This window comes from Toxorhynchites rutilus, chromosome 2, assembly GCF_029784135.1.
Source record: "Toxorhynchites rutilus septentrionalis strain SRP chromosome 2, ASM2978413v1, whole genome shotgun sequence".
NCBI lineage: Eukaryota > Metazoa > Arthropoda > Insecta > Diptera > Culicidae > Toxorhynchites > Toxorhynchites rutilus.
The window spans coordinates 79,273,260-79,295,770 of record NC_073745.1 but is presented as its reverse complement, the minus strand read 5'-3'; the positions used below and the strand labels follow the sequence as shown (position 1 = coordinate 79,295,770).

At 39.7% G+C, this 22,511-nt stretch overlaps 1 protein-coding gene across 1 annotated transcript in view; it reads left to right on the top strand.

Annotated features, from left to right (window-relative positions):
* Nucleotides 1–658: 658 nt before the first annotated feature.
* Nucleotides 659–22,511, top strand: part of LOC129765860 (protein jim lovell) — a 73,219-nt gene continuing 51,366 nt past the window's right edge. Inside the window, exons 1-2 of the mRNA XM_055766298.1 lie at nucleotides 659–2,414; nucleotides 21,504–22,505. Coding sequence (XP_055622273.1) covers nucleotides 21,632–22,505 — 874 coding nt within the window. The 5' untranslated portion in view covers nucleotides 659–2,414; nucleotides 21,504–21,631. The remainder of the gene's footprint in view (nucleotides 2,415–21,503; nucleotides 22,506–22,511) is intronic.

Below are 22,511 nucleotides of genomic sequence, written 5' to 3'. Positions count from 1 at the left end.
AGAGCGAAGGAGAGCGTGAGCAGCACTGGAAAGTGCGAGCTTTGCGAGAGCGTGAGCGTTCGAGTGCACACACCAACGGGGTGATGTTTTTGTTATTTCCTTATGCACCGTCTTTCGGGGCGCGCGCGAGTGCTTTTATGTATTCGGGGTTGAGTGGTATGTATGCGAACCCTTCGCGGAAGCATTGGGCACGAGTTGAAAAAGCTCATTTATCGCTCTCTCACGCGCGGGTGGATGGGTGCATGAGTGTTAGTGAGTGAGTGAGTGAGTGGATGAGCGAACGAGCCAAGCTGGGTATGTGTGTGGGGATGGAAAAGGACTCATTCACATGCTCGGTTGGTTGCGGTGGCACGGGGGAGTGTGTGAGCATACGAATAAATTGTTGGAATCAAAAATTCAACAATTCTTATTATTTCTCGCTGGATTTGGAAGGGAGCGGGGTGGAAGCAAACACGAGCAAGAGAACGAAAGAGTGGAAGGACGCGGCTCGGGTCTGTTGTTACCAGTAGGGAGAGAGAGTGTGTATGTTGTGTGCATGGCGTCTCGCTCGTTCGCTCGCAACGAGTGACTGTTGCTCGCTCGTTCTCACCGCCACTTGTGTATGTTTGCCCGAATGTGTTTTGCGATATATGTTTGAGAGGCTACGACCGTTGCGCTACAACTTTTCAGTCGGTCTCAGGCAGTCACGGCGTAAACCTCAAAATGTGCGGTTCGATAGTTGAAATTTGGTTTATTTAGAGTTTTTTGGACACCAACACACAACATCTCTAGGACACATAAAAAAAGAAGAAAAGATCTGAAATTGACACCCACATCCGCGAGCCGGTGGAACAGAGAGTGATATTCGAAGAAGAAGAAAAAAGCATAACCCGTTACAGTTCCGTTAGTCCTATTTCGGATGAACTTCAGCCGGAGAATATCGCGATCAAAACAAAAAATCGTAGTTGAATGTGCTACCGGAAACGGAAACGAAGAAAAGTTCTTTACCCTTTCGGCAGACGAAAAACGAAAAGATTAATTTAGTTCAATTCAAACAAGTGTTTCGAGAATCGGAAAAAAATGTGCAATTTTGTTTACGTTTATCCAGAGCATTAGTGGTTTAAATGTGTTGCGAAGAATCAAGTAACGAAAAAACATAACTACAAAAGCCAGCAAAAAGAAAGGGAGCAGTGCAAAAGCCAACAAATCATCTAGATCCTGGGAACTCCACCAGCCAAACAAAAGGACCCTTTCGTCACAGCAGCCGGGAATAACACACTTGGAAATTCCCTTTCGCCTGACAGAGCAGAACTCGATCCCACCCCCTCCGGCCGGATTCACATGTGAACCGATGCATGATCTAATTTATTGTACACCACTGAAGGCAGCAGCAGCAGAGTTCAAAGGACACAAAGCGAGAGTCGCCTGGGCTTGCATCCGGCCAGAACGAAAGCAGGAGTGCAGCTACCTGTGAACCTTCCACAAACAACCGTAGAAGTGAAAAAAAAGGAGTCTTTCCAACTCTCGAAAACTCCACAGCCGTAAAACCATGTAAGAAGGACCGGAGAGTGACAAGCGAAGAAAACGCATTTATCACCTTCTCGCGTAATATTTCACCTCGTTTTTTTTTCGGACCTCTGAAAAGCGGGTCAACAGAGAAGAATGCCAATCGGCACCACCAGTGTCAGTCTGCGGAAGGATCTTCAGGTGCTCGATCTTGGCGATCGACCCAGAATATGCGTTTGCAGTAGCATCCACAGTAGTAGTAGTAATCGGTGCAGTGGCGATCAGCGATGATCCGGTCAGTGCAGTAGACTCAGAGTAGTGTCTGACCTATGTTCGAATTAGTGGTAAAAACACGCACTCATTTTTTGGACTGATCAAAATTGCTTCCTTTCGGATCGACATTTACTAGCAGTGATTATCCAACAAAATCGAACTGGACCCAAATTGAAAACTTTTCTGGATTAAACAGGAACAAATTGAAAACCCCTCTCGAAGTGCGTGTGTGGATGCAGAAAAGATTTGAAACATAAAATTGTGAAGCCCTGAGTAGGGGAGAAGTTTTGAGAAGGGCGCACAATTTGCGAAAGCGAAAAAAATGTGTCGAAGTTAAAAAGCGAAACAACTTTTGGATTGTAGTGAAGAAGCATTCCCGTTCGATTGAAACAAAACAAAAAAAGTGCGGATGTTTATTTTAGAGTTTGGTGAGGCTAGAAAAAAACACAAACCTTTAGGACAAATTCACATTCAACAACAACTCATTTAGTGCTTGATAGTGTGCTTGGAGGATTGTTTTTAAACGATACAATATAGTTTTGCGAGTTCGTTTCGTTTCTGTGGAGCAGATTATGAGGAGCAACATTAGTGTGTACGGAAAGCAGCAGATAAAAGGATTTTGAAACACGACCCCTCTTTAGGAAGTACTTCAAAAGGTATAGTGGAAAAGTTGATATAATTCGGATTTTTTACAACAGAATGTTACGTGATTCAGTGCATATCATGATTTTCATAAGGCGACCTGTGTGTTCTGAAGCGACATGCAGCATAAACAATTGATTTAAAATTCGAGACTTGTAATGAACATATACTAAATAGTTGTAATTTATAATAGTTATTTTTATTGATTTTATTGTTCAATGGAGTTTGAATTCAGTTTTAGAATCGATTCAATAACGATTCAAGTGCTCTGGCTAACTATGGCAAACGACGTTGAACGCTTTGGTTGAAGCCTTTCGAAATTTTACCTTCATTTTCGGGTGAAGAGAAAAGTCACAGGGTGCAAAATAGATTAACAAGCCGAATCATAAAAAAAAACAGACGTGATTTAGTGTCAAAGATTGACGTACAATTAGTGACTTGTGACTTGGCGCATTATTCTGTAGTAAAGCCCAATTTTTTGAATTATGATTCTAGTCATCCAATGCTCCTAAGCTATTATATCAGAGATATTCTCCACAAACTGTTTGACCAATTGTTATGATGTTTCTGATGTTCCTTCATCGTGTTTTGCGTTGAATTTCATAACTGCTTTTTATGCCATGTTAAAATTTCCACATCAAACAAAAGCATCTTTCCGAAAAAAAATATGTTTGTTAGCTGGTATAAGTATTTTTTTTATTTAGACCGGTTTTAACCCTAACACATGATTAAATGAAATGATATATTTTTTAATCTTTTCATTCATCATCATAATTTAATCAATTTTCAAGCTTCATTGAATTAATGATTGAATGTAATATGAATAGTATCATATCATTAGTATCTGTTCAAAATATTGGTGCTAGTAAAATGGTATTTCATTTATGTATTAATTGGCGATTGAGCGATTAGGGATCTATGGTTTCAATGCGGCAAACTCTGCATAATTCAGTTGCGTTATTTTTTTAGCTTTCATTACTATACAATCGATCCTATTTTTGTACATTCCATTTTTATGCATTTCATTTCTTGTGCGACCCTTTTTGAGTAATTTTATAATTGGAGCTTGAATCGCACAAATTATTCAATCACATGAAAAAAAATCGCACAAAAACAGGGTTACTAGCTTGTCAGTTTTTCGGCAAATTTTGTATTCATTATCCCTGCAATTATGAATCAGTTCATGTTGATTGAGTTACTATAGATCAATTGATCTATAAGTATACTTTCTTAAGTTTTTTCAACTCATTTTACTAAGCTTGAAGAGATAAAACAATTTGAAAAAATCTGAAATGTTTGGTTTAAATGATATTCAAAACAGTTTAATGTTTGCAAAAAATATATTTAATACGTATTTTAGTTATTCGTCGTAATCTTTATGTTCATGGATGCGCTGACACCTAAAATGCGCTTTGTCATAAGACATCATATTTTCTGGCAATTTAAGAAAAATGGATGAATCAAATTAAATAAAAGTGAATTAGAAAAATATGTTTTTGTTCCTATTTTTTCATGGAAAGTTTTTTTTCAGATTGAAAAAAGCACAATATACATACAACAAATTTATTGTTCTTCCTGTGAGACTCGGTATGATACATTTACGCTTGTCACTAGCATCAGGAAGGTGTCCTTCAAGCGTCCAACGACGGTCTACCGTTATTGTAATACTTTTTTCTTTCCTGGAGTCTTCTTTGGTTTTTTCTTTATTAAAGAGATCTTCAGTCGAAGTGTCTTGTTGGACATCCTGGTTGAATCGTTCATCTCGGTCTTCACTCACATCTCCCATATTTACAGGATAGTTATCGGGATGTGACTGAAGGAAATGCACATTTAAATTTATGAAAATGGTGAATGAAAACATAACAGTATTACTTTGTCCATCAATATTTGAAGGGTATTCTATAGAAGAAGTAATATAGAATTGGATTATTTATTTTTTTCTACCTATTACAATTTCGACGTAGGACTACGTCTTTTATTTATATTTAGGGGGGTCACTGTACAAAAAATGTAACGAAAAATTAAGAAATTTCAAATGAATATTACGCCAAATCGTTATTGCGATATACATACCTAAGATGGGAAATTTATTCAGCAATTTTTTTTTATTGAAACACAAACATTGAAGATAGTAAAAAAAAAGTAAACGTAATTTAACGAACAGAGTAGGTATGTTTTCATATTTTACTCGCAGCCTGCACTGTGGGGATGAGCAACAAACAATCTGTTTGCATTCAATTCGGGCGTTAGCCTCCATGGTAGATATAGGCAAACCTTTCGCGAACGGTTGCGAAAGAACCAGTTCACCAAAAAGAATGAACAATCTGACTGCGAGCAGCTTGTTCGGAAGCGAATGGAGTGTAGCTTAACTAAATACATGTGGTAAGCAAATTGCAATAGATGGAACATATGATTATGACGAGAATGCTTGAAGAAAATTAAAAAAGAGAACGATATTGTTATTCAAAACTAGAATGCATGTAATATATTCAAACTTAAGTTCCAGAATGCATCATTTTCTAGATGGGTTCTTATCATATTCAGCTGAATTGAATAAACGAAAGAAAAGAGGTGACCGATCGATTAATATTTCTGTAGGGACGGTTCAATACATTTATGAACATCGATACAAAAAAACCAGAGAATTTCGAGTTTTTTACTATTGAAAATAGAATGTGTTCATAATACTGGATTATTTCTACCACTACAACTCTTCCAACCCGTTTGATATGCAGTTCAATTCGTGTAACAAACTGTTCTGCAAGGGCCCTCATTAGTAGTATTGAATGAATCAAATTTACGGATTTCTAAACGATCACAAAAACTCAATTCAAAAGCAATTTTTCTCAAAGTCCTACGTCAAGTTTCCTTCCGTGCCTCTAAACCGAAAATTAATTTTGGGAACATGTTTTGGCATCCCGATTTATTACGTTAAATGAGTCTGAAATAACAGAAAAGGTGCTCCTCTAAAATACTTGTATAGCATTTGTATAATATACAGTCAACCCTAACTCGATATCCAAGGGACCATCGAAATCAAAGGTACCATGAAATTCATCGAGTTAGGGAAAATATCGAGTTGCAGAACATCGAGTTATGGAGAGTTCACTGTATATGGTATAGCAATATAAGATCAATATGAGGAAGCAAAACAAGAGACAAATTGCAAACAAGCACGCATAAAAGACCGAATAGAATATAGAAACACGTTTATGCTCTCCTTTTTAGTCTTAGGAAACACTTCATTTTATAATGAGGTGTAAGGTGAGGTGAGTTATATTCAATAGTACCAGTAGCTATATGGATAGCGTGGTCTTGTAAAACAGCCTTGCATTCCAGCCGGCTTGATTCGATCCACGTTGACATCGTTTCGATCATTTTTCGGGTACAATCCCACGCTGACGTTCAGTCTGAGAGAAAGAGATATCCGCTCTCATCCATACAAACATTTTAAAACTTTCGAAAAGCGTGCTTTTGTTTGTTCATTTCACCGTTCAGCACACGAAAAAGCATTTTTTTCTGCCGAAAATGAAATGTTTCCTATCGTGCTTTTATTATGTTATTATGTTTAAAAAAATGTTAGGTGACCTTTGGTGAGTTAAAAAATCGATGCACACTGAAAAAAAATCTAAAAAAGGTTTCAAAAAGATCGAAAGTAAAAAATTTTTCTCGATTTTCTCGAATACAAAAGATCGATCCAAAAAATCGGAAATCGGAATGGAAAAGATCGATCTTCTAGGAATCGATCCGAGATCGCCCAATCCTAGCACAGACCCTTCTACTTTTTCAAATTTCAAAATCAACGATTTATAGTCCAATCTTTCAGAAAACACACAGCAAAAATTGATAATTGGTGGGACTTGGAGTTTATGTAGTTCATGTAGTCGGAAATGATATAAGTGGCAGCCCTGAGTTTTGAATCATATTATATTTTGTAGATGAACTAAAATAAATGGAAAAAACAAATTCGTTGAGATATTTTAGATAAAATAACATGAAATATTGTCCAAATTTTTCAATTTTGATTGGTTTGAAAAAAAAAATCATCAAATTCTCAAAAACAACTCGGTTTACATAGACATTATTATCATTGAAAAATGTGCTCAGAATTCCAACACGATAGATAAAAAAAACATGTTTAATTATTTCACCTGAAACACCGAAATTTAGAAACTGTAGTTTTGAGAGAAAAAAAAGTTCTTAAATTTGAGCACATGAGAATTCAATAATTGCGGTAACTCGTCGATTACTCAATCGTTCCAGCGCCGTGTAATAGTCCTTTTATAACCTGGTCAAACTAATTTTCTTCAGAAGATTCTCTTGGCGTACTTGGCTTGACATGAATTATATGTATTTTCCCTCTTATGTTTTTAGTTTGATTTTAGGCAAATTCATTGTGATATCAGATACTAGATTAACCAGTTAAAATAAATTACTAATATTATCACTATCATTGTTCTCAAATGATCGAACAGTTCATATTGAGGGTGGTATACAGGGCATTAGTTAGCTGTTAGCTGTTAGTGTTTTTCAGGAAACAAATTAGGACGCATATCTAGTCTAAGACATAGTTATTGAACTTTTCATGTTTTGGGCTCTGTTTGTCTCAAACTGGCTTTGTTTCAAAAAGCATGCTACTTAGAACGATTAAGTTACTTTCATTCCAAAAATAAATCGGTCGTAAAATATTTAAAATGTTGAGAATAAGTAACATTAGCTTCAACGCTATCATGTTAGTCACGTATGGAACTTCAAAGTTAGTGTTCCCTTAAATTTTCTCCCAAAAATGTTAAACATGATTATTCCTGTTAACCAAATTAAAGCTTTCTTGCCGATTCACATTTCGTTCTTTGTTCACTGTCAGACCGTATCTCTTGTTAAATTTTTTGTTGCAACATAATCATTTTGAATCAAAAACCATCTTAGGTCAATGCCACAAAATGACAGTTTTCTGTCCTAAAAACCGAATTTCAGCACAAGTAGCATTTTGGAGAGATAGGAGAGATAGCATTTTGGTGCCTAGGTACAAGTTGTAGAGCAATTAAAAAGCTTTTATAAGGTTAATGTAAACAATATAGTTGATTATAATTTTTTGAGTGAAAATTACTAGAATCGCACAAGGAATCACTAACTTTTGTCACTTCCAAAATGTTCAAAAATGTTACTTATTGAAATGTTTTATAACAGTACAAAATGTTCTTATCTTTAAATGAAAGTAACAGAAACGTTCTAAGTAGCACACCTTTTACTCTAAAGCCAGTTCCCAGGAAAGCTCAATAATTTGGTTATTTGATTTTGAAAACTACATGTGTTATAACACAGAATAAAAATAAATTAGCGAAACAGATATTGTGTGTCAACCTTTATTTTAAAAGATTCACGAAGACTGTCCAATTATTCCAATTATCCAGTTTTCCAAGAACAATTTTTTTCTGTTTCAATTCCAATTCCTTCTCGGCTGAATAGAAATATTCATTGAAGTCGCCTTAGGAAGATTAACAAATTCGAGATCCTTTCATTAGAAGATAGTTCGAGTTTCCCCAAGAAAAGATGGGTTGGAAGCTAGAGCGAAAGTAAACTATTCGTACATTCGTCGAATCAAAAATTGATTATTCATGATTTCATTCATATTTGCCTATCTAGTTTCTACGTTACCTAACACGTGTGTGTTCAGTGAATTCAGCAGCGTTTCAAAAAATACAGCGATTGTTTCCGAATCAGTATAATTTTATAATTTCAATGGTAATGGTAATGTTATAATGTCAATTGTGGTCAAGAAATTATTGTCTTATTAGCGGATCCCATTGGTCGCACAAGTCAAAGGACGCTCAATTGCCCAGCTCACAGCTGAATTTTTATTGACAGATGAGTTTGATTTTGAGCCGACATTCAAGTATAAAATATATCGTCGTGAGATTGGTTCGTTCAATATTCTCGTGAAATAGGGGTACTGTTCGTTGTTAAAGTTTAACTCAATGATGGGATAGTCAAGTTTGTCAAACTGCGAGTAGGGTCAGTTACTATGTTCATCACCCGGGGTACAATAGATTCGATATATAAACAGAAACGTCAGTTTTTTGGATTTAATTTTCGTCAGTCCACCTGGACAACTTGACCCTTGGTGTTGTCGAAAGAAAGTTTAACCTCTTGAAAAATCCGTCTTCTAGCGTCCTGTAACTGAAGATTATTGGTTCCACAAGACAAATTTATTCAATCATTTTCATTTTCATTTTCATTCTATTCGAATGAAATAAATAAATTTGGGAGTCTCTCTTCATTGTATTCACTTCTTTTTTGCAAAATTTTAACGCTTCTTGCCAAATAAATAACTTAGCCATAAACTTTCACTTAAATCCGACCCTCGAAGAAATAATGGGATAAGAAATAGCATATTAAGTCTCAACACTTTTCGATATGTGCGCTATTTTGACAGCTGTCACTTGTTTTGCGTTTAGTTTGATCTGGCATTTCATCATGAATAGTCTGATATCTGAACAGAATTTCTACGAAAGCCTTGGATTCGTCCATTTTACCGTCAACATAATCGTTCATCAGAGCCATTCAAGCCATTATGGATCGTTTGTGCAACACTTTTACTCAACAGCTACAACTGCTACGGGACCCTGATCACCGACTTCTTTACAATATGACACACCGCGCGTGTCACTACAGGTAAACTTCGATATAACGTACATTTCACTTTCAAAATTGTACGTTGTATCGAATTGTACGTTATATCGAAGCATAATAAAGTACTCACAAACGTAGTCTATAATACATTATTGTGTTGCTGATTTAGTAAAGTTAATGAATAACTTCAATCAGAAGACGAAGTCAGCCTTTCTCAAGATGTTTCCCTTCGTATTGTTGATTAAAGCTTGATTCATTTAGAATACGGAATCACAAAACCAGCTGTATTTCGGGATTGATTGAAGGTACAAAACTTGTTTAAGCATCACAATACAGATAATTCATTGTTCTATCAGGAAAAAAAAAAGATTTTTTTTTCCTTTACACTTTGGAAATGTGTACGTTATATCGAGTGACGTTATATCGAGGGTACGTTATATCGAAGTTTCCCTGTATTGATTTGTTGGAAAAAGTTCAACATACGAATAACTTCGCATAGTGGACCCGAGAATTGGCCTCCAATATCATACACCAAAACTAGCGTTGGCAGAAAACATTTCATCTTCGGCAGAAAAAAACACTTTTTGTTGTGCTGAAGAACGAAGTGAACAAAAAAAGCACTTTTTTCAAAAGCTTCAAAATGTTTGTATGTATGGGAGCGGATATCTCTTTCTCTGAACGTCAGCTTGGGATTGTACAAAAAACAGTCCAAACGATGTCAACGTGGATCGAACCAAGGCCGGCTGCTGGAAAGCAACGCTGTTTTACACGACCACGCTATCCACATAGCCATTGAGGCTGTGGGATAAATGCGTGATAATATTACACCTCATCATGAAATGAAGTTGGAAAGTGTTTTCTAAGAGTAAAAATGAGAGCATGAACGCGAATCTATATCCTACTCGGTCTTGGCATTGTAGGTGGCAAAGTATGCGAAAAGGCTTAATGCGTGCTTATTTGCAATGTGTCTCTTGTTTCGTTCGGTCATATTGCTCTCATATTGCTATAGCATATATATTATACAAATGCTATACCAGTATGGAAAAGTAGCACATTTTCTGTTATTTTGAGGCTCATTTAATATAATAAAACGGGATGCCAAAAAATGTGCTAAAAATTAATTTTGGGTGTACGACTTAACATAATTGAACCATTTTTATGGGACTATGTGAGATCTCCAGTTTACGACAAGAAACCGCAGACGAACGTATTGAGAAACAGCATCCACCACGTTATAACCTATAAATGGCCTGCATTGTTGCAATAGTGATCGAGAATTAGATTTGACTTCCTTTGAATCAGTCGAGCTAGTCATAATAAATTTGAAGGGGAATCTTCAGCGGAACCGTTTGGCGACTGATCAGTTCTGGAATTTGTTACTTGGTCTTTCCAATAGTTATTCGGAATCCTGCTAATCAAGAGCCGAGGCCAAAATATATAGATTGCATATTTGTTTCACATACAGGGTGAAGCATAAATCGCGTAACGCTCTTTGATAAACAACTAGTCAGAATAAGTTATGTTGAATACGTTAGTCTTTTCTAACATTCATTCTTTATGTTATTTAACCAAATATTTATGATAGTTTTTTTGAGTTCGGTTTGCTTTGTTCTAGCACCAGAATTCAATGATTTCAAAACCATTGCATTCATTTTTTGTTGTTTAATGACATTGAGCGCTCTTCTACGGAACTACCATTTGTCATCGTAACGTCACATCGATGTATCGTTCAAGGACTCTGAAAATGATTTCAACAAATCGAGTTGTAGTCAATATTTCTCCAAAAGAAATCATGGCACTAGCCTCTCCTGAGGAAAAGCAACCCCGCACATTGGCAAATCCTCCACCAACTTGTTGTCGCATTTGAAACTTGAATGGTCTATCGCATCTTTTGATTGTGCGTCTCACTCACACACGTTTTTTTCTGTTTATTTACTTCCAAATGGAACCCATCGCTAAAAATAACATGGTTCCACTGATCTTGCAATTGCAGTCGAAACGTGTCATAATCTACTATTTATTTCGGAAAAGACTCCGCCTTTATGTGTGGCTACTAGAGGAAAATGGATTGCAAAGTTTATAGCCTTTTCAATGCAAAAAGTAAAGTAAAATATTGTAGTTTTGTGTAATCTCTGCTATATACCTCGCCGTAATCAAGCCGTCGTCGCACTGTTCGAGCCACTTTTTGTTTTCGAACTACATGACTTCTTTCACTGGCCAAAAACATTCAGTTAAGAACTAAACCTCTGGTGATAAATAAGGGAAATGTATTAGCTTCCATATTATCCCAGAATTCATAATCCACTTCCACAAATTATCGTTTCTAAGAGATCCGGTTAGAAAAATTCCCACGAATCACACATTCATTCATTCAGAAAACTTTAAACCCCACTCTCAACCAAATACCTTTCTTGAACAACTTTCCTCCACTCTCCGTACCGGTCCCGAGCGAAGGGTTCCACCCAAGTGGTAGTTTCCCACCGAAATCATGTCACGGCATAAATTATGATAATTAATTTGCTAACCCTTCGGTAGCTCGCACTGTGCGGCTCCCATCTTCTCACCTAATCTCCACACCAACGGCGCGCATCGGTAGGCACAACTTGTACGGCTAACAAGAACCATAATCACATGTACTAGAACTGACCAGTGGTAGTTCCGCACCTGATCGGCATCGGTTTAAAGCTGGCGTGAAATATCTAAAACCCTTTAGATTCACTCTCCACGTGTTGCGCTTGCTCAATCATAAATCAAAGCCGGTGGATCTTCCCCCTCGGAATGTTTCGCTTTCGGGCGGTGGTCAGTCAACATACGGTAATGGTCAATCAGGGCCCGACCAGTGGTTTGCCAACGAGAGGGGGAAATAACTATGACATACATTGTGCACTTGAAACCGACCCTATAATCATATTAGCGCCCTTGTTACCATTTGCCTGGAGTTTCGTTGGAAAGTAGAAAAAAAAAACACTAAATCTGACCACCGGTCAAACCAGCTTTACACACGGAACAGGGGTTGCGTGTCAAAAGGCGATAATAATTATGCATCACACAATCGTTCAGCGCCTTAGTTATGTTTGATCCTCGGGGCAGGCGAAATAGAGAGCTCTATTTTATGGTGGCAATTATGGTTGCACTTACAGAGTCGGGTCAGAGTCCCTCCCGACGGGAGGGAAATTGATATATGTGTACAATTTTCTTCGCCATCAAGTGGCACCCTAAAAGATTTAACTCTCATAATTTTCACCCAGAACAAGAAATGAGCCCTTCCATAGGTACGCGCAGCACCCCCACACAGTCGTCCTCTAATTGCCATTCCGTTCGTAATTAATTAAAAGAACGATGTAGGAGAACAAAAAAGTGGTTGCACAACGTTCCAATGTCAGAGCCCTGCTTTGCAATGCAGCTCCAAAGAGGTGGCAAGAAATAACCATATGAAAACTACCACTTTGCTGTCCTGAGTGACGCTCACAGGACGACAATGGGACTGTGAATGCGAAAACTACACTTCTTGTCGTGGAACGCAAAACTGCTGGAGACGGGGCCTCAGAATCGGTGCTATGCATGCTTGGGATTTAACCTGTCAGCCCCCCGATTAGGGGAAGAAAATGAGCCACCGATTCAAGGTCCACAAAAAACAGGTTCAAGTTTCCAGCTTCACGCTATTCCAACCTTGCCTATATCAATTCAAAAAGTGCAAAACCGTCTTGCCATTTCGTCATCCCGGCCGGTGTTCTGTTTAAATCTTCAAAAGCCCAACACACAGAAGGCACCTGTGGGTGAAACATACAAGTGCAACCGAGCAACGAACATTGCGAAGAATGAAACCGCCTCGGCGCTGAACCTTCTTTTGCTCGAGTGCGCGACTCGCTGACATTCGTCCTTCCTCCCGCCTGCCTCATTCGCATTCACACTCGGTAGCGCACACAACATATTCCTTATGATGTGTTAATATGTGTCACCCTTCGTTATGTTTGTCCCCAAGTCCCGGTCGCATTCGTGTGGTACTCTTCCAGATGTACCCTCGCCCCGCTCGGTTCCCTGACAGTGGCACAGGCTGACTTTGAGATGGTCAGGTGATCGCCTTCAAAACCTTGAGAACTGAAACTACACTAACGTCCTTAATTTTTTAAACATCCCTAGCCAGGGGGAAAGAAAATTTTAAAATTTTCCAGAGTCTTGCCCAAAACAGCTGCTAGCAAAAGATGCACAACCCTCGGCGGAGCTTCCCCCTCCCCCGTACACACACACTAGGTGAATATGTGCAAAGGAAATCGGAGCGGGGTGGAGTGCATACAAAACCGTATTTTTAAGCAACACGTCCCTCCTGTGCCGGCATTTCCGCTTCCCCCCGGACGCATCCCCACCGCCTCCACCCGGCCGGGAAGGAAGTGTAGCGGAAAATAATTACACCGAGTGTCGTTTGTATTTCTTTTCCAGTTGCTCTGCTCGGGTGTCTTTTTTCCATCCGGCTCTGCTTGCCTGTTCCTCCCAATGCTCTGGAGTCATTTCATGTGGAAGCGTCCGCCTCCCATCGACGCTTCCAGCGCGCACCTCTGACCCCCCTATGTTGGTGGGGGAAGGAAAAGCACCCGAGAAGAGATGACGGAGACGTCGACGACGATGAAGACAGGAAATGGGGAATTCGAAATGGGGGTGTGGGTTTCCCGTTTCCCCGAGTTTTGCATACATGTGTACGAATTTGTTATTTTATTTAATTACATGTGCATTCCTAATTTTCTACGGAGAGATGCGCGTTAGGTGGGGGTAGGGAGGGGGAATCCGTCATCGGGGATGATGGGTGTGTATGCATGCTTTTGCTGGGAGTGGGCTGAGAAAATTTAATGAGGCCGCTTACAGCGATAATTAGTTGAGACGGCCAATGTAGAACGGATATCTAGAGCGATTTGAACTGTCGATCGAACTCAATATTCGAGATCTTTTAATGAGCACAGAACTTAGGACTGAGACTTTTTCCAAAGATTGCCACATTGAGAACCATCATTTGGTGGTTCAATCTATGTTTCCAAGCAACGAAACAGCAGACAAATCTCAAGTTTTCATAAGCACCGTATTTTTCGGATTACGTTTTCTTTGATTGTTGTTTGTTTCCAAACTTGAAATCCAAAATCCTCGTGATAGTACAGAGTGTTTCAGATTAAACGCTCACGCAAAAAAAATCGAATAGCTTCTTATAAACATTTTTTTTCACTCCTTCGATGGTAACACTGCATTCCGGTACTTCGGATCGATAATACAACGTAATATATATATATATTATTAGGCTGTCAAAAAAGTCCTCCGGTATTTTTTTTGAATTTTCATTTGTTCATAAAACTTGTTACAATCATCTGTTTTAAGTCAAATATGCGCCGTTTTGTTCGATAACTTGTTCCCAACGAGATGCCAACTTCATAATACCCCTGTTATAGAAGCTCGTTTCCTTATTGGCAAAAAACTCGGATAGCCATTTTTCACAGAACTTCTTTGTGGCTAACTTCTGACTACCTAGCTCGTTCGCCATGGACAAAAACAGGTGGTAGTCACTTGGTGCAAGGTCCGGACTATACGGCGGATGCAAAAGAACCTCCCATCCGAGCTCCCGGAGCTTCTGGCGCGTCACCAAAGAAGTGTGTGGCCTGGCGTTGTCCTGATGGAAGACAATGCGGCCTCTGTTTATCAAAGATAGACTCTTCTTCATGAGTGCTACCTTCAAGCGGTCCAGTTGTTGGCAGTACAGGTCCGAATTGAGCGTTTGGCCATAGGGAAGCAGCTCATAATAGATTATTCCTTGACAATCTCACCAAACACACAGCAGAACCTTCCTGGCCGTTAATGAGGGCTTGGCCACCGTCTGAGCCGCTTCAGCGGGCTTCGACCACGACCGTTTGCGCTTCACGTTGTCGTAAGTGACCCACTTTTCATCGCCAGTCACCATCCGTTTCAGAAACGGGTCGATTTTGTTGCGATTCAGCAGCGATTCACATGCGTCGATACAGTCAAAGATGTTTTTTGCGTCAACGTGTGTGGCACCCATACATCGAGCTTCTTTGTGAATCCAAGCTTCTTCAAATGGTTAATAACGGTTTGATGACTTATCCCCAGCTCTTGGCCGATGCTACGGCTGCTACTATGCCGGTCTTTCTCGGCTAATTCAGCGATTTTGTCGCAATTTTCGACGACAGGCCTTCCGGAGCGTGAAAATAAAAGAGGAATTTGATTTTTGATTCATTCCTTTAAAGTCAGAAAACACCTTCCTCTGATGAAAAAAATTAATTTATCCAGATTCACTCAGGAGGTGATAGACGATCATATTTTATGAAAAAAATCCTGCTACGCATATGTTTGAATTTCAACAATGACAGAGTTATAGAACTTTTTTTTTCGGACTTTGTTGCCTCAAACTGGCTCTTCATTAAAAAGTACGCTCCGGAAGACGATTCTGATGCTTTCATTTGAAGATGAAATTTAGTACAGGATATAATAGTGGAACAACTAAATTAGTGGATTTTTATAACACTTTGGAAGTGAAAAACTTAAAAGTTAATAATTTTGAATGTGTTATTATTATTTTCTCCAAAAAATGTATATTAAACTAGATTGTTTCTATCAATTGAATTGATGTTCTTTAACCGCTCTACAATTTGTTCCTTGTCGTCCAACTTCTATCTTTCTTAGTTTAGCTGCAATATCATTATAAACAATTCCTGGTGAAAATTCAAGCGAAATCTTCAAAAATCACAATTTTTACCCCACTGTACATGTAATAACCACTTAAACTTCACCTCAACGTTGAAAGGTTACATTTCTTCTTAAAATAAGCCATATTTGTAATACAAAAAAAGAAATTCCAAACTGTCTATAATCGAGTCCAAAATTGTATATAATCGAATCACATAATAATCGAATCCGACCTGTATTCGGCTACTCGTTTAGTATGAGCGGATGGTTCTTAGTGTTTTTATTTTCTCGACAATTATGGCCACCCTATTTTTGATAACATGAAAATGAGCGCTCTATTATGTGTAACAACTTTGTCGAAGACAGTTTTTGTCTAGAGAATAACTGTCGAGCTATAAATGCTAATTTCTACTTAAATGCATCTCCTGGACCATTGTGCAATGGAAAAAATGAGAATTTTGAAGTGTGATCTTCAGGAATATACCACCTTTTCTCTCGAGTTGATTTTTTCGATCAATTGTTTGGAAAGTTATGGCACTACAAACGAAGAATCACTTCACCTAGGGATAATAGTTTTAAATATTTTAAAAATTTTAAAAATCGCTTCTTGAAACAACATCGTAGAGCCAATGTATTTTTATAGTGAAAAAGTACAGCAATACTAACCCTAAGTATATTCATCTACAACGAACACTTTCCTCACAAAAGTGAGGCAGCAGATGAGTGCACTGATCGAAAGATCTTATAAGTTAACCTTTGTTTGGGTCCCCTCTCATTGCTCAATTCCTGGCAATGAGAAGGCGGACACACTCGCAAAGGTGGGTGCCCAGGAAGGCGAATTGTTTGATAGACAGATTTCATACGATGAATTTTTCCAATTACTGCGTCAGAGTTCCCTCTTGAGTTGGCAAACCGATTGGGACACTGGAAGTCTTGGGCGAAGGTTATATTCAATTATTCCAAAGGTTTTTCGAAAGCGTGGTTTGGACGTAAGTCATGACTTCATTCGTGTAATGAGTAGACTTATGTCCAACCACTACTCGCTAGATGTGCATCTCCACAGAATAAATCTTGTTCAAAGCAACTTCTGTCGGTGTGGAAACGGTTACGATGACATCGATCACGCAGTTTGGCAATGTACGGATAATTACGCAGCCAGAGAGTACCTTTTGAATGCCCTTGAGGTCCAAGGAAGACAACCCTATGTTCCTGTTAGAGACGTGTTGGGAACTCGCGACATCTGCTATATGCAGTTGCTCTATATGTTTGTGAAACGGACTAGCATAAGAATTTAATGCTTTTGTGTGTTTTTTTTTTCTTTTTCGTTATTAGTTTGTTTGTCTTGTCCCCCCATCTCACCGTCGCCCACCCTCGACAGATAGTCGAACACCAGATGCTATCCCTGGTCATTATGCACAATGCTACAGTGCGTGCGGCAACTCTCGGTTGAGACAACGATACCTCATATCCATATCCCTAACCTGACCCGCCCCACAAAAATGTTGCCCTTCTAACCTCGAGTAAACCGCGAGTATTCGGTCGAATCCTACTAAACATAGCAATTAGTTGAAACTTTGTATAAACTAACCTTGAATTAGCGGCTCCGCAAAGCTTATGCGACTGAGCCTTACAAATAAATGAATTGGGAAAAAAAACAACGAACATAATCTATATCTATATAAATGGATTTCTGTCTGTCTGTCTGTCTGATTCTTATGGACTCGGAAACTACTGAACCGATCAATATGAAAATTGGTATGTAGAGGTTTTTGGGGCCGGGGAAGGTTTTCGTGATAGTTTGGGACCCCCCCCCCCCCCTCTTAGAGAGGTTGGATGCCATAAAAATGAAACACAAAATTCTACATTACTAGGGAATTAATCAAGTAAATGTAACCAAATTAGGCATATTGAGGTTTCAGGGTGCAATAAATGTTTCTAAGGTGGTTAGACTCTCCTACCCCTCTCGAAGGTGGGGTGGGGGGTGGTCTGCCATATAAAAGAAACACAAATTTCTGCATTACTCGAGAATTTATCAAGCAAATGAAACCAAATTTGGCAAAAATTTTGCAATAAATGTTTTAACGGTGGTTAGATACTCCTCCCCCTCTCTTAGGGGGGCTGCCAAACAAACGAAACACAAACTTCTGCATAACTCGAGAACTTATCAAGCACAATGTGGGATGTGAGTTTGACAAGACAATTGAAAATTATCGGAAAACTCTGAAGCTAAAAGGGAAAATTCGGAAAATTAAATTCCCATATGTTCTACAATTACATAGTGAAAAGTGCTGTTGGTCCATTTGATGTTTGCGCTAGCGAAATTGATCTTTGTTCGAAACTGGAAATGGATTTTAATGTGATGAAACGCACTCCTATATTTTCTTCTATCTATACCAAAAAAAGGATAGCCGAGAGCAGAACTCGAGGAAGGAGTTGCCCGATTTAGGGCTGTCTTTATTCTATCATATTTTCTGTATAAAACATTTATTCCATGCAACAGAGAAACATGTCATTTGCAAGTGGTTGAAAAATCTTGAACGAGAATTGTGTCTGAAAATAATCTAATCTCTAAGGGGGGGCTGCCATACATATGAAACACAAATTTCTACATTACTCGAGAATTATTCGAGCAAATGGAACCAAATTAGGCATATTGAGGTTTTAGGGTGCAATAAATGTTTCTATGGTAGTTAGACTCAACACCCGCACCCTCCCCCCCCCCCCCTAAGGGGGGGCTGTCATACAAATGAAACACAAATTTCAGCTTTACTCGAGAATTAATCAAGCAAATAAAACCAAATGTAATAGAACCAGATTTTGCAAGTTTCTGCATAACTCGAAAGCTAATCAAGCACAATTTGGGATGTGAGGGTTTTTGGGTATGAGAAATGTTTCTATAATGGTAGGACACCCCTCCCTCCTCTGGAATGGAGAGAGGGTCCCATAGAAATATTACACATATTTCAACCAAAAATATTCCAGCCAAACATTACTGTTGAAAATTTTCGGAAAACTCTGAAGGAAAAAGGGAAAATTCGGAAAATTAAATTCCCATATGTTCTACAATTACACAGTGGCAAGTGCTGTTAGTCAATTTGATGTTTGCGCTAGCAAAATTGATCTTTGTTCGAAACTGGAAATGGATTTTAATGTGATGAAACGCACTCTAATATCTTCTTCTAGCGATACAAAAAAAGGATCGCCGAATGTGTTGATAAGAGCAGAACTCAAGGAAGGAATTGTCCGATTTAGGGCTGTCTTTATTCTATCATATTTTCTGTATAAAACATTTATTCCATGTAACGGAGAAACATGTCATTTGCGAGTGGTTGAAAAATCTTGAACGAGAATTGTGTCTGAAAATAATCTAATATTATAATGATGAGTTTTGTTAGAAAAACTAGGAATTTTATAATAAAAGGTAAATTCAACGGAGTCGAATGGAAGATCAATCAATGAACAGTTCTGCGATTGGGGGGAAGGGGAAGGGTTTCGTGATAGTTTGAGACCCCTTCCCCCTCTCTAAGGGGGGGCTGCCATACATATGAAACACAAATTTCTACATTACTCGAGAATTATTCGAGCAAATGGAACCAAATTAGGCATATTGAGGTTTTAGGGTGCAATAAATGTTTCTATAGTAGTTAGACGTGAATGAAAACGTGAATATTTGAAGGTATTGATAACAAAAAACAAATTTTTGGCGGGACGAAGTTTGCCAGGTCAGCTAGTACTGTTATAACCATTCAAATGACTTCTCATATTTATTGTGAGTGAAAGTTAATCGAATTTATTTGCAATATATTCGATAATTGAATATATTTTATTGGCAGTTCTCTTTTTGCCGGCAATTTGTTTTCCAAAGTTTTGCAGATAATATTTTTTCTCTACTGAATTCCAAACGCCCGAACCCTTTTTCAACCGCTGGATCCGCTGGAATAATGCTGCTTGAGGCGGAGAAAATGGATATGGATATGGGAAAAAATCTGGAAAATAGCGAAAAACTTTCCTACCTTCCGGCACACTACACATACCACACCATACGGGTGGTAGGTGTGGCCTTCTAAACGTATTATTATGAACCAACGTTCAGAAGAAGAAGAGCGAAAAAAACTGAATCTCCCAGCCACCAGCCAACTGCCAACTGCGGGGCGAAAAAGAAAAATTGCTCAAGTTTAACTGCACGTACTTTAAACTTTGTCCTTCGGCCGGGGGTCCCGACCGGAACCTTTCACTTGTTGTTGGGCTGCCCCGAGTCGGGAAGCGAGGAAATCTTTAACTCTCGAGGGCTATTTGAAGAAAGCTCCAAGCTTCAAGAGGTTCTCACGCGACTTGCAAATTATTCGCAGCAGCGTCGCAGCTTAAATGCTCTGAATGCTTCGTTTTTTGTGCCTCGCGCCGCCGCCGCCCCAAAATGGGGACATCTTTAAGGTCTACTATTGCAAGAGTTTTTGGGTCGTCCTAGAAACACAGACACATTCACGCAAGGGAACGGAGCATCTCGGCGAAGACCATGCAGACGGGAACCAGGCCTATTCGGAAGCCCTGAGAGAGACCAAAAAAAATAATAGTAAAAGTCGTAAAGAATGGCAGCAGCGGAGACAGCGGAGCAAAGTGTGTTTGTGTTTGCGAGCAGTTACCTTTTCAGATTGAAGTATAGCAGAGCAAACATCCTGCCGTCAATTTTCGTTCCTCCCAGTAGTGACTCTGGCCCATCCGAAAGCGTGGATAAAAAGTGGGCATCAAGGTGGAAAAGCGCGCGCGACTGCAGCTTCTGTTCTCGCGTCCTCCCGTTCTCCTTGCATTCTATGTGGGTGGGATCGCAAGATTTTTCCTTGAGCTTCTTAGCTGAGGGACTTGGGGTTTGCTGTTTTTATTCATTTTTTTGTCGATGTGCAAAAATTTCAGCAGATTCACAAATGAAAGTTACAATAAATCTTGGTTTTCGGTGTGAATTCGGGGCTGAACATCGCACAGTTCCAGACAGACTTGGGGGGAAAGGGAAGGAAAAAAAAACTTCTGGTAGATTGGAGAAAATCGATAACGTTGGAATCCATTTCTTTATTATACAAGTATCAAGGTGAAACTTGATTCGATTGCACTAAACTTCACTCTCGGTAAACAAAACCAATCACAATCAAATTCCGCCCACAATCCCTAATCGTGCATCAACGAATAGTGCCACTATTCATCACAATAAATATTATTAAAGTTTTCCGCGCGCCCCGCAGGCGACAGCAGTGAATCTTTAAGAAGGAAACTTCTTATGACTTTGTCTTTCCATCGTATTTGGAACTCGTGTGAACGCAAGCCAGAGGATAAAAAATTCTGGAGCAAAATTGAAATTCACTGTCACTTCCTTGCGGAGGCGGTCGGTTGCGGTGGATAGTAAATTGAATATTCCCTCTTGCATCTCGTACACCGCGGTCCTGCAGCTGATCCTGAGCGCTGCAGGGCTAACAACGCGTGGGTGTGAGTGTGAATTTCTGGGGAAAGCCCTTCCGAAAAGTGCAGCACCTGAAAATTGTGCCGCTAAATAGGGTTCGTGTAGGCAAATTACCGGCCTTTGTAAATAACGGCTGGCTGACTGCTCAGCAAATTGAAAAATTGAGCTATTAAATCATGGGTTTCACGGTTTCACGCGAAAGAGTTTGTCCGAAAATGACTGCTTACAAAACCATTATCCAATTTGTTCCGTTGTTTGTTACGCTAATTTTTTTTCATTGGACTTAATTGAATTTACCACCATGTAAAACGGATTTCTCTTTTTTCTCACTGGTGTTTTTCATTTGCAGATAAAAACTAACGTCATCTGAGGACTCATCAGCAGCTGTAGCAGTAGTGACCACAAAGATTTGGATGAGCAGCGGGTGAATCGACCGGAAATTGAATCCATATTTTGCGCGCCCCATCACACAGTGACATGAAAGAAAAATTCGACACAATGACCGACCAGGAGCATTACAGTCTTCGGTGGAACAACCACCAAAATCACATTCTGCGGGCGTTCGATACGCTGCTCCAAACGAAGACCCTCGTAGACGTTACGCTGGTGTGTGCCGAGACGAGCATCCGGGCGCACAAGGTCGTCCTGTCGGCCTGTTCGCCCTTCTTCCAGCGAGTGTTCTCCGAAACCCCCTGCAAGCATCCTGTGATAGTGCTGAAGGACTTCCGGGGATGGGTTGTGCAAGCGATCGTGGACTTTATGTACCGCGGAGAGATCAGCGTTCCCCAGGAGCGGCTATCGGTACTGATACAGGCCGGAGAATCGCTTCAGGTGCGAGGCTTGGTTGACCACACAGTCGCCGGTAACACACCCACTCCTGCCCAGTCACCTGAGGACTTCAGTCTGCTGGAATCTTCGCTGATATCACCGACCTCGCCGTCACTCCCGTCGCCAAACTTCAATCATCACCACGCCAGACACCCGCACCAGAACAGCGCCACCGCAACGAGTATGCTAAGCTCTAGCACCCCGAAGCTACTGCTACCACCGCAGGTGTTCACCGATCCCGCACTGAACCTGCCCAACCCAGACATTTGCACATCTCCGATGCCCCGGCGGAAGCAGGCTCGTCCCCGGAGGCGATCGGGAGACTGTGCCCCGCAAGATCTCAGCAGTAAACCCACCAGTCCGGTACCGCACAACCTGGACGACAAGGAGGACGAAGACAACGAAATCGAACGCGACGAAGATGAGGAAATGGAAGACGAGGATGACGATATCAAGGAAATTATTCGACGGAGTGAGAGCGATGTGAAAACGGAATCCAGCCCCCAGAAGACACCCAACAAAAGTGAAG